The sequence below is a fragment of the Physeter macrocephalus genome, chromosome 7, assembly GCF_002837175.3.
Source record: "Physeter macrocephalus isolate SW-GA chromosome 7, ASM283717v5, whole genome shotgun sequence".
Taxonomy (NCBI): Eukaryota; Metazoa; Chordata; class Mammalia; order Artiodactyla; family Physeteridae; genus Physeter; species Physeter macrocephalus.
In genome coordinates this window covers 43,336,603-43,350,011 of record NC_041220.1, presented here as the reverse complement: position 1 = coordinate 43,350,011, position 13,409 = coordinate 43,336,603, and the positions used below count along the sequence as shown (strand labels likewise).

The 13,409-nt window shown below is 33.0% G+C and overlaps 1 protein-coding gene across 1 annotated transcript in view; it reads left to right on the top strand.

Moving 5' to 3' along the window:
• ADGRL3 (adhesion G protein-coupled receptor L3) overlaps positions 1 to 10,722 on the top strand; it is a 150,310-nt gene extending 139,588 nt beyond the window's left edge. The window contains exon 14 of the mRNA XM_055086330.1: positions 9,908 to 10,722. Coding sequence (XP_054942305.1) covers positions 9,908 to 10,707 — 800 coding nt within the window. The 3' untranslated portion in view covers positions 10,708 to 10,722. The remainder of the gene's footprint in view (positions 1 to 9,907) is intronic.
• The last annotated feature ends 2,687 nt before the right edge of the window (positions 10,723 to 13,409 follow it).

Here is a 13,409-nt window from a genome sequence, read left to right as displayed (position 1 = left end):
GAGTTTGAGCAATTTTATATGTTTAAGGTTTTTACCCTAGTTCATTTTAAGTTGCTTACACCTTTCATTTTTTATTTAAATGCTTATTTAGAGTAACTTTAGAAGACAGCTACTTGTGTTAGAAGACTAACTTTCCTTTTTACTTGAGAAAAGGCTGCAATAATAAATATTAGGTAGCAGATACAATTTACAGGTAGTTTGCTTTCTAAAAGTGTTGGGCAGACCAAATCCTGTCTCAAACAATTAATCTTAAATTTGTGTAACATCAACAATATCCATGTTTAAGATTAACAGTATTCCATTTCTTATCTGAAAGGCACTGTAGCCAGCTCTTTTTAGCTTTTCATACTAATATACCATGTATTTAATTCATCAATGGGAAATAATAACCTGATATGCCCATTATATGATAAATTGAAGATCTGTCATCTCACCGTGTAAAGACATCTAAACGTATATGAAGTACAATTTCAGCAAATATTCATCAAGCACATAGAAAACTTCTGTGCTAGTTCTATGCTAGTTCTTTGCAGAATGTGTAGGATGCAAACATATGGCTTATTTCCTGATAAAACTGAAACTTTCTAGCTCTAGCGATCAGACAAGCTTTATTGTCCTCTAAATCAACAGTTCACTTTCCCAATTTTGAGGTTAAAATATTTATTTGACTGGTAATTTACTATATAACAAAGAGCTATGATTAAGAAAAAATTAAAACTGCCATGGCCAAGTTTTCCCTTTTCATTTTTTTAACATTTCTATGAGTGACTGAATGTTCTTGTCATATTCATTCAATATAGATTACTTTTTATTTTGAGATAGTTGTAGATTCACTTGCAGTTGTATGAAATGATACAGAGATTATGTACATTTTACCCAGTTTCCCTCAATAATATCTTGTAAAACTGTACTACAGTGTCACAGCCAGGATATTGACATTGAAACAGTCCTCCAATTTTGTTCAGATTTCTTCTACTTTACTTGTATTTAATTGTATTTGTGTGTGTGTGTGTGCGTGTGTGTTTAGTTCACTGCAATTCTATCACAAGAGTAAGTTTGTGTATCCACCACCATAGCCAAGATACAGAGTCATTCCATCACCTCAAGGATGCCTCATGCTGCCCTTTTATTACCATACCCACCTCCCTCCCATTTGCATTTTTAAACCCTGGCAACCACTAATCTATTCTCCACTTCTATAATTTTGTCATTTCAAGAATATATGTATTTATGGAATCATTCAGTTTTTGAATTGTCTCTTTTACCCAGTATAATTCTCTAGAAATTCATCCAGGTCATTATGTGTATTGATAGTTGTTCCTTTTTATTCCTGAGTAATATTCCATGGTATGGATGTGCCACAGATTGTTTAACCATTCACCAGTTGAAGGACATCTGAGCTCTTTCCCATTATGGGCTATTACAAATAAAGCTGCCATGACCATTCATCTGTAGGTTTTTGTGTGAACATAAATTTCCAGTTCTCTGGGATAAATGTTCAAGAGTACAATTGCTGGGTGGTATGGTAATTGCACGTTTAGTTTTATAAGAAGCTGCCAAACTGTTTTTCAGAGTAGCTGTACTATTTTACATTCCCACCAGCAAAGTATGAGTGATCCAGTTTCTCTTCATCCATGCCAGCATTTTTGTCACCACCACTTTTAAGTGTGTAGTGATATCTCATTATGGTTTTAACCTGTATTTTCCTAATGACTAATAAAAGTTCTTTTCTCATTATGAGCTTGTTTGCCACCTGTATACCCTCTTCCATAAAATGTCTGTTTATACCTTTGGCCCATTTTCTAATTGGATTGTTTTTGGTTTTGTTTCTTGTTGATTGTTTTTTACCGTTGACTTTTGGGAGTTGTCCAAAGTCCCATATATCCCAGATACTAGTCCTTTGTTGGATTGCAAATATTTGTAAGTTTGTTTGCAAGTATTTTCTCCTGTTCTATATATTTCTATTCTCTAATATATATATTTAAATTAATATATACCTGTGTTTTCAACCTATCCTTATATAATTTGTGTTCTTCTTTCTTCATTTTTCTTTTCTTTATCATCTAACATAAATATACATTCTGCCTATCATTTCCATACATGGCCTAATTATATTTAATAAAACTGTCATTCTCAATTTTTTGCTTTTTTGGTTAAATGACTCTTGAGGGTGGGAGGTTGTAATGCATACTGACATGCTAGTATGTTAGAGATTAAGTATATCTGTTCATAAAGAGATGAAAGAGTTTTAACTTTGTTACTTTGCTATGCCAAAGTCCAAACAACCAGTTGGAAAATGGAAAATGGAATGATGTATATTGCTTGATACCATGAAGTTAATATTTTATTTAAAATATTTAAAAATAATATCCTTATGATCATTTTATCAGTTTTGTAAGTTCACCTATTTAGTATGCTTACTATGGTGTACTAATAAGTGTGATTGCATTTTAGTTTATTTCAATTTAAAGAATTCTTCTTCATAGAATTTTAAGTAATGTCAAAATCTTCTGTTGTGTCAACAGCTGCTCTCCAAATGAGTGTTTTATCATAAATGTTGCCTTTTATTATTTCATTGAAAACAACCCAATGGTTTCCGTGATTGAGGGAATGTTTTGTTTAATTTTAACTTTTCTTTCTCTGTTTTAAACTTTTCTTTCAGCTTTTGTTTTGTGTTATATGTTTTGTTTATATGGAAGGCTATATTTTGCTTTTTTTTTTTAATTTTTCATTTTTAGCAAGCATGGGAACATATTTTTGCTTATGCTCTGGGAAAGAGAAGACCCTAAATGTGGCTTAATCAACATTGTAAATCATTTAATTTCTTTCCCATTGAGTTGGATATGTGCCTTGTTGGAAACGTGTGCTTTAGTGGCATATATTTTTGAGTCTAACTAGCTGCCTGCCTGTAATCAGGACTATATCAACTGTTGTCATTCTAAATGTTTCCTTTCCTTTTTTTCAAACACATTTGCCTGATTGACCTTTTTTTTTTTCTCTGTCTTTCTATGGGGCTGCTCCAGGAGCCATGGCTAATCATCTTATAAGCAATGCTCTGCTTCGTCCGCATGGTACTAACAATCCCTATAATACATTGCTTGGGGAACCGGCGGTCTGTAACAACCCTTCTGTCAGCATGTACAACGCACAAGGTGTGCTGGAGTTTATCTTAATTTTTTCAAGTGAGAGTCCCAGTTTATATAGCTTTTATGGCCACATTCTATTTTTCTTTCTTTCCTCCTGCCTTTTCTTTCTTTTGGAAGCAGATGCACAGACTCTTTTTGCCTTCCACCCCTCTTGGTGCTTTTACTTTCCATTTTCCGTAGGTTTTCCTTAGTAAGAAATGGATTCCTTCCTTCTGATAAACAAATGCTTGATTCATCAATATGTGTTTGTTTCTCTGTAATGTTGTAAAATGTATTGTGGTTTGTCAGTACTCTTCTTGTTGTTGATTGATTTCTATATTAAATGCCTATGTATTCATTTTAAGAAATGAGATATTTGCCTAAGGTAAGTAAGATAAAGGAAGACTTGATTCAGCAATCTTAAGACCAAGAAAGTAATCTTACTCTGTTATACCATGAAGCACACTCTAGGCACAAACATCACTACTGATGAAAGCACTTAGATCAACTCCATGCAAAACACTGAAATAAGCTGTGATGGAAAGAACAGTGAATTGAACAGTAGCAGATCAGGTTCTACCATAGCTTGATATTGCCTCTATGAACTGGCTCAGGAAGGTCATGAAATGCTTTTTCTACTGTGGCTGCATGTTAAAAACAAGGGTTTTGAATATGGTTCCTCTGTATATCCTCCAACTTTAAATGATTTTAAAATTTAATTGTATCTCAAACACAGAAGCATAAATCTCTTTAAAACCACTTAAAATCTAAGCATTTTTACGTGACTTTTTACCTTTTCTAAGCTAAAAAATGTATTGGGGTACAAGAAATCAAAAATATTCATATCATAAGTAAAGTGACCACAGGAAAAAATTATTCAAGTAAAAGTGTTATAAAAGAAAAATTTTAGTCAGTGATACACCTATTTAAAATTATATTTGAAAGAAAATTCACAATAAAAAAGAGACTTCAGTGGTTCCTTCAGGTTGGATGAGACAGATTAGCAATATTTTAAATTTTTCCCAGGCAATCTTGAATAAAATTTCTATTATCCTCTTTGGGAATCTTCGTGTGTGTGTGTGTGTGTGTGTGTGTGTGTGTGTGTGTTTTCCTTCTCAGTCAGAGGTAAAAGATTAGTGGCATGAGTGTGAAAAACTTAGTGTGCATGCTTATTCCAGAAAAGCATGTTTGTTGCAGCATGGTCATTGGGTGTCTAAAACCATCTGAGTTTCCCAGGTGACACCTTGTCAGATATGAAGGATAATTTTAAATTCTTTCAAAAATACCAAAGCCAGTAAGTCAGAAGTGACTTCAGGAATAGTCAAGTTGTTTTTCAATAGGATTAAATAATTAAGCAAACTGTCAGTTTTATCCAGCTTCTTAAGGGCCTACACCTAAGAATCATAGACTTAGAATCACAAGAAGAGATAGAACTCATTGAATCCTCTTTACCACATTGTGGACGTTCTGTCAACCTGTGCTTAAGTATTTCCTCTAATGAGGCCCTTCCTACCTCGGGATTTTATATATTCAATTGTTGAAATCCTCCATTCGTTATAAATATTTTTTCTTTCCACCAAGTCGAAATTTGCCTCTGGCTCTGATGCTTAGGTTTGCCTTCTAGAACAAAGAGGAGTAGAGCATTTTTCTGCTGTCTGTGGCAATCCTTTAAATATTTGAAGGCAGTTAATCTGGCTTCTTTTAGTCCTCCATTTTCTAGTAAAGCAACCTCAATGCCATCAGCAGGAGAAAGTTTCTTCATCGTTGTCCCCCTTTACACTGTCTACCATTTGTCAATGTCCCTATTTCATTGTAGCACTCAATGATGTGTATATTACATAATGCACTAAATGTGATTTGTCAGAACAATTTTGCAGATATTATAGAGTCTTGTTTGGGCTTTTCCCTTTATTTTCATTGGGCTAAATGACATAAATGTGTCATTAGAGTATTTTAAATTGTTCTGACATATTAATAAGTTTTGAATGATGTTAAATGAAGATTTACAACATATTTCCATATTAAATCTATTCTACATTATTCACCTTATGCAAAGAGTTGTTGGAAATTGTTTTAAAATAAGTAATAGTTTAGATCATATTTTGTTTAGCTTTTTTGATCATTCAGATATAATTTCTAATGTCTTAAATAATGAAAAACTAACAATCATTAATCTGTATGTTTTCCTTAATTCAGTATCTGCCTTCTTGTCTTATTTTACTCCTGGTATCCTAAATTAGGAGATTTTTCTAAGGATGGAACACTATTATAAACACTATCAAAGTGAAATTCTCATGACAAAATTTAAAATAATACCATATAAATCCAAAGTTTTATTCCTATCGAGCCTATTACTGAATATTGCTATTAAGATTATCAAAAAATACACAAAGGATTCTTCAGAATGGATTTGATGTTTATGCCAGTAAATTAAATTCTACTGACTTTTCTTAAAAACAAAAGTAAATAATTTTATTATTGGTTTTCAGAGTCAGAAATGGAATTGTTCAACTACTTTATGTTTTAATATTTTTGACATGTTAAGAAACTATGGTAGTGCTTAAAATAATTTTTTTACCACTGAACAGAAAACTTGGTGATTGTCATATTGCTACTAATCTTATGCTTTCAGATGAATGCACTTATATTCTTACTGGCAAGGTGAAATCTTACATGAAATATAGGTGGCTCGGTATGTACTGGAGTGGTTTATGTTGAATTACCACTTGGTTCTGTTCTATTGGTCCTTTAATTCTGTTGTACCAATACCATCCAAGCAAAGAAGCATTCAGATTTAAAGTATCCATTTTTGTTTGTGATTTCTTTATTTAAAATATGTAAAGATATGTTACGGTATTACTAATGCATATAGAGTTAGGAATAAAGATGAATAATATAATTTTGTTATATTAGATTCAGATTCTATCTGTGGAAATATTTAAAACTTCATGCATAGTATTTCTGAACCATTATCTTCTTGTCAGTATTGGAGAATTTAGTTTTTGTTACATAAATCTCATTATAGATTAACCTGTCAACAAAATGTAATATAGAGAAGTCATGCTTTTACAAGTTAATTTACATTTTAAAGTAATTTAATTCAATTCTAAAACTTTAAAGAAAAACATATCTTTAGGATGGGATATAGTGAAGAATACATTATAGTTGTCAAGAATACAAGGTTATAGTATAAAGTATATAAATAAATATTCTGTTATAGCTTTCAAAGCCTAAGGCAAATGTGAAGAGAAGGAGGTAGATAGTAGTGCAGGAGTCAACCTAGAAGATTCCCATTATGATCCCAGTTCTGCCACTGTTAGCAGAAGTGGTGTTAGATAAGGCTCAGTCTCTTTTGGTTGAAGCTTCCTCATCTTAAAAAGCAGAAGCTGAACTTCAGTTATCTCTTGTGTGCTTTCCAGTTCTAAAATGTTATCATTTACAGAAGGAGCCATAATGAGCCTACTAGCAATTTCCATCTGTTGCTATACTAGTTTGGCTTTTTATTTCCAATTCTTTTTCTAAATGCGTTTTGAAACTTTAAAAGAAATTTTCTCTGCATTTTGAAATATTGTTGGTCTTTTGCTGAGAAGCAAATTGACTATTAAAGTACAAAAACAGTATCTCTAAAGCAATGGCTAAATTATAACAAGTTGGAATCTCTTGAAATGATACAGCCCAATGACTTCACTGGTTTTTATTTTGTGATGATTTAACCTTCTTATAAACAAAATCAGCAAGAGCAGGTTTTTTGACAGGATTAAAATATGAGGGTTTTCTTTTCTTAATAATTTTGCTACTATTGTTTTTAAAGGATTAACTTTTAAAATGTTAGATTTCATATGATTGTGCAACAATCCAGAAGAAAACCTGATATTGATTGGTGGTATTTTTTCCCCCTCACATTTTCTTGGTACAGAATAATGGTTGCATTTAACCTTTTTCTTTCTCCATAGTTATACAACTTTTGAATATGAGCTCCAGAAATGACAGTATCGATCAGTATAATTTACAAATGATAAAAAGCACTTATATAGGTACAGTGGGAGAAAAATAACCTTTGTACATGAAAAGAGAAGATACATAAGAGAAAACACAATTATGAAAAGTTCAAACTGTGGTATTTTTCTCCGTATATAAATGAAAGAATTTATTATAATCTTACTGAAAGATTTTAAAGTTAAATGACATTCCTTAGAAGCAAGTATGTCCTAACCTAAACACACACACATATGCATAATACTGAATTATATTTGTGGAAATAGTCATAGCTTGCCCTCAGGATTTTACTCTCTTCGGTTGGTGTGATAATTTTAACTTTAAAATAAGTGTGTATTTGTTTGAAATTTACAAACTGCAGAAACGCTTATTAAAGACTCATTAGCATGTATTATGGGGGTTTCTTATTTTCTGACTAACATTTCAGTATTTTTAATTATGATAAACCATGTAACACAGACTCATGAATTTTGGGGCAGTGAAACTATTTCCTTTGACTCTTTTTTCTGCATATCATCAATTTGCTTTTTACTCATGTTTCTTCTACTGTCGCTGTAAGCTTACTTGTTGTTTTTTCTTTCCTTTTCTTCATGCTGTCGTTTAGAGCCCTACAGAGAGACAAGTATGGGAGTAAAGCTAAACATTGCATATCAAATGTAATTTTTTTTAGTTCACTTTTATTGCATCACATATAGATGATGTAGTTATTAAAAACAGTTCATCTCACAATTTAAAAACTAAAGAACCTATGAATCAACTTATATAAATATATGTTAATAGAGATTAGACGCTTTTGTTGTCTGATTCTTTTATTGTGTCACATAACATAGTTGTTAAGTCTCATGTAATGTTTGTGTGAGTTAAATTGTTTTTAAATTAAGCATTTATTTTTGCTAAGTAATTCATAAACTTTTAATTTTCATTACTACATTCCATCATACAAATACATGTCACATGCAACATACCCAGTTTATTTAACTATGGCTGTTTTCAAGCCATACCCAATGCATTGACAACAGAAATAATAAGCACATGTTTCAATGCATCAGTTGCTCAACCATAACCATCAAGCCTACCATAGCAGCCTCTGCAGCAGCAATCACCCATCACATATGGCCCTTTAAAAAGCATTTACTTTTATTTTTTCTTAACATTGTGGATTTGTCTACAAGATATCTTATAACATGAAAATAAATTGCTTCACCCTATGTCTGTGATGGCTGCTTTTTTAATGTATTTAATGCATTGCTATTTTTGAAAACTGTGTTACTTGAATACAGAGTATGCATCAGAAGTCCATATAAAAATTGTTATATTTGGGATACTTTATTTAAACAAGTAATGAACTAGTTCAGTTTTGGTAAACATAACTGCATCACAGATATAGAATGAATGCTATATTTTCACAAGTTAGTGATGTTTTGACAAGTTTAATAGAATTCTTCAATTAATTGTTCTGTAAAGAAATACCCTTTATTATTTAGCAGTATTCGTTAAATGTTTGTGTTTTATTTTCTTTTGTGTTTGCATTCGGAGATATTTATGGAACTATTATAGATCCTTGGATTTCTGTTCATTAAAGAAAATGCAAAAACCTTGAAGAAGCATGTGGTCAAATTTATTTCACTGCAGCTGTTTCTTCCCAGAATAAGACATTTAATCTCTTTTAAACCCGAAGTTTAATATGCACACAAAGTCATCACTCGTTATGAAATGGAACCTTTAATACTGACACTGTGTTTTTTTTTGTTTGTTTGGTTTTTTGTGGTACGCGGGCCTCTCACCGCTGTGGCCTCTCCCGTTGCGGAGCACAGGCTCCGGACGCACAGGCTCAGCGGCCAGGGCTCACGGGCCTAGCCGTTCCGCGGCATGTGGGATCTTCCCGGACCGGGGCAAGAACCCGCGTCCCCTGCATCGGCAGGCGGACTGTCAACCACTGCGCCACCAGGGAAGCCTGTGTTTTTAGGAATCAGATCCCCTATGTCTTTACACAGTCTTTTGTAGAATTATCTAATGACCCTAAACAATTACTGATGGATTAATATATAATAGTAACAAAAGTACTTATAGCAGAAAAAAAAATTGGAAAGTAAATCCAAATATTTTTGTTTTGAAAGTTCCTATGTGCAAATTATTTTGAAGTGCCATTTATTTGACTAGGCATTATTTCATGACTGTATCATTCTGACAAATTTAACATAATCCTTTTGTGGTTTTGTGTGTAGGGATTATTTTCAATTTTATAAATTACATATCAGATTATTAGAACCTGCTTGAATCTTTTACTTTGACCAGTATATTCAAAGTACCACACATGAATTATGTTAATTTTATACCTAGTTCAATGTTAAGACAGCACATAAAATTAAAGGTAATGAATTATTGGATTGCCTTTGGTGTGTATAAATTGAAAGCTATGAATGACTACAGCAAAATTTTGCGTTTTTTTCCCTAAGTTATAACCAAGTATGTTTCAAATACTGTCAAACAATGTTTGTGTGAAAATTGCAAATTTATAGGGTTTTTAAAAATTCTTTTAAAGATTTACTTTAAATACTTCTTTTCTGTTTATAAGATTTCTATCAATTGTCCAAGTATACATATATATATAGATAGATATGTACATATAGATTTAATATTTTTTTATTTCCAAACATTTTATACTTAATTAAAATTGCTAGCAATTTATACATACTTCATAGTCAGGTGTTTTCGCTTTTGTGTTTGTGTGTGTGTTCTATGGCCAATTGGATATAAATGTCATAATGTTTTGTAATCTTTTTCAGAGGGGCTTCTGAACAATGCCAGGGATACAAGTGTCATGGATACTCTACCACTGAATGGTAACCATGGCAATAGTTACAGCATTGCCAGTGGTGAATACTTGAGCAACTGTGTGCAAATCATAGACCGTGGCTATAACCATAACGAGACCGCCCTAGAAAAAAAGATTCTGAAGGAACTCACTTCCAACTATATCCCGTCTTACCTGAATAACCATGAGCGCTCCAGCGAACAGAACAGGAATCTGATGAACAAACTGGTGAATAACCTGGGCAGTGGGAGTGAAGATGATGCCATTGTCCTGGATGATGCCACCTCCTTTAACCATGAGGAGAGTCTGGGCCTAGAACTTATTCATGAGGAATCCGATGCTCCTTTGCTGCCCCCAAGAGTTTACTCCACAGAGAACCACCAGCCACATCATTACACCAGAAGGCGGATCCCCCAAGACCACAGTGAGAGCTTTTTCCCTTTGCTAACCAACGAGCACACAGAAGATCTCCAGTCACCCCATAGGGACTCTCTCTACACCAGCATGCCGGCACTGGCTGGTGTGCCCGCCGCAGAGAGCGTTACCACCAGCACCCAGACCGAACCCCCACCGGCCAAGTGTGGTGATGCCGAAGATGTTTACTACAAAAGCATGCCAAACCTAGGCTCCAGAAACCACATCCATCAGCTGCATACCTACTACCAGCTAGGTCGTGGTAGCAGTGATGGATTTATAGTTCCTCCAAACAAAGATGGGACCCCCCCAGAGGGGAGTTCAAAAGGACCTGCTCATTTGGTCACTAGCCTATAGAAGATGACAGAAATTTAAGCCAACAAAACTGCTAACACCTGGTTGACTGTTCTGAGTTGATATAAGCAGTGGTAATAATGTGTGTACTCCTAAATCTTTATGCTGTTCTTAAACGACAAACACAAACTCTCAGACTTTTTTTTTTTTTTTTAAACTGGGATTTTTTTAGGTCAGCCCAGGGGAGAAAGATCATTGCTGAAATTCCCCTGTGCCAGCTTCTTTCCTGTCCTTCCCCCCTCAGATGGAGACTTCATTATGTTAATGAACGAGATTTGAAGAAAATGGCGCTCATTGTGGCCTTGTTGAATTATGTTTTGTTTGTTCTAACATCTCTGATGCTCTGTTACTATAATTACAAGGACCTGATTTTTTAAAAGGCCAGAACACTTGTTTGAAATTAGTAACAATGCTGCATCTAGATTGGAGTGCTGCACAAACATAAAATCAAAGCAAACTATCACATAGTGGTTTTTAGTCGCTCACAACCTGAATTCACCACAGCAGGAATAGCTGAGGTGTACAAAAACAACAAAATCGATAATGAAATGGAGGGGAATTCTAGAATTATATGCTAAATGCATATTTTATGATTTGCTGTATTAACTGATGATAAAACTAATGGCAGAAAAAATTTGAACAATTCTATGTAATGTACAGATACTAGCATTGCACATGTAGTCTGCTTTCTGTTCCTCCAGAATTTGAGTCCTGTTAATGTAGTGGAAAAAAAAGAAATTTTCTTTTTCTTTCGTGCTGGTCTTGCAAGTTTGTCTACCAGTAAGAGAGCAAAGTTTCTTCCTTTCTTCTTTCTTTCTTCATTTTCTTCTTTTTTCTTTCTTTCTTTTGTTCTTTTTTTTCTTGTTTTTTTTGCCTTTTTTTTCTTTAAAATTTCACATGGCAAAAAATAAATAAATAAATAAATAAATAATAAATAAATGAAGCTATCACTTTATAAGAATCATTTTCTAGTAATGCAAACAAATTATTTTTTACAAAAAAAATAAAATAAATAAAATTAGACTTCCTTCCCTCACTATATATCTTTATTCAGTCAGAATATTTCCAAGAACATTTTTGCAATTAGAGCAGGAAGAACTTTTCTGTTTACAGTGCACATCTGTTGTAATGCAAAGCATATTTGGCAAGCAGTTCATCACTAAGAGAGTAGCTATGATTCTAGAAGTAAAGAGGTGTCAATAGAAGTAGTGGGGCTTCTGCATGTGAAAAATGGTATCCCATGGGTGTGAAAGTGCTGAATGCTCAGTCTGTTCCCCAAGTGGGCACCTGCACTACCAATTTTTAAAAGAAATTCACTCCCCGTAGAAAGAATTTAAAGGTCAATTATTTTGAAGTGATTTTTTTAAAAAACTCTTCTGTTTATTAACAGGAAAATTTATTTATTTGACAGGATTTTAAGTAATGTAGGAATACAAGAGGTAAATTAGCAGCACATATAATTTTTTTTAAATTTATGATCCATTTTGTATGGTCTCAAAGTTGGATGACCTCATTACTAATATTTGTTGTAAAAGTGAAACTTGTTTGCCAACCAATAAACAACTGATTGAGATTTAGAAGATATTGTATTGATGTATGTACTATATGATTAATTATTCTTTTCATTTTTCTCGTCTTTCCTTCTGTTTTCAATAGATAAACTTTGCTAATCCTCTATTGCCCAAATGAGCCATGCAAAAGAAATCAACCTGCCTAAACTAAGCACAACATTATACAGTTTTTGCAAAGTAATCCAGAAAAATGGGATGGGCATGTTTATATTGGCTGAAATAAGATGCATAATGTACTTTCGAGCAGGTTAATATATAGGTTACTATGTGCTTATTTATAAGCCAACTGCAGTCACACGGCTTATTATAAATAAGTCAGCTTCAGTCAGAGATTTCGGTATTGAACTGGGGAAGGGGGATCATATTTTTTCCTCCCTTGTATGCTTCATTTTGATGTTGGATATTAAATTCACTCAATTGGCTAAAAATGCAAGAACAATGGCAAGGAGAATATCCATTTTATAAAGATGGTACTATAAGACAGTTTTTTGCTAATTCTTTGTTTTTCTATATATGGATAAAATGGGAGGGAAAAAGTCCTTTTAAAGAAAACTTTCTGGATCTCCAATTACTGAAGAATCTTTACCAGCAGAGTCCAAGCATGGAGACCCTCCTAGGGCAAAGTCAGAATGAATTTGCCAAATTGTAATTTCTGTTATATTATGTGATATCTTGGCAATTTCTTTATCTTTATTTTTTCAAAAAAAATTTCAAGAAAAATTTAAGCACCAGCCACTTATAAATGAATTTCTTAAGATTAGAAGGAGTAGTTTAGAGAATAGCCAGTAATCTATACATACAGTTTTAAAATATATAACAAAAGAAAAAATTCTGTGCTGGGCCAGAGTACATCATAACCTTAAATTAATATCACCTCAAAATGTCTTATGCAGCATTCCTTTTTAGTCATTTGACATAAGTATTTTTTAAGTCTACACATTTTCTCTAAGTTGCAGGAGAACCACAAGCTTTAATAGTAATTAGGTTTTCTCATACCACATATGGCAATATTAGCACCTGAAAGGTGGTTAGCCTATCTGTTACAAAGAATACATTTGGTAATGAAAGAATCCTTTTTAGACATGTTTAACGTAACTTCAGAAACACAAATGTAGTCTGTGGATTTATGAGTAT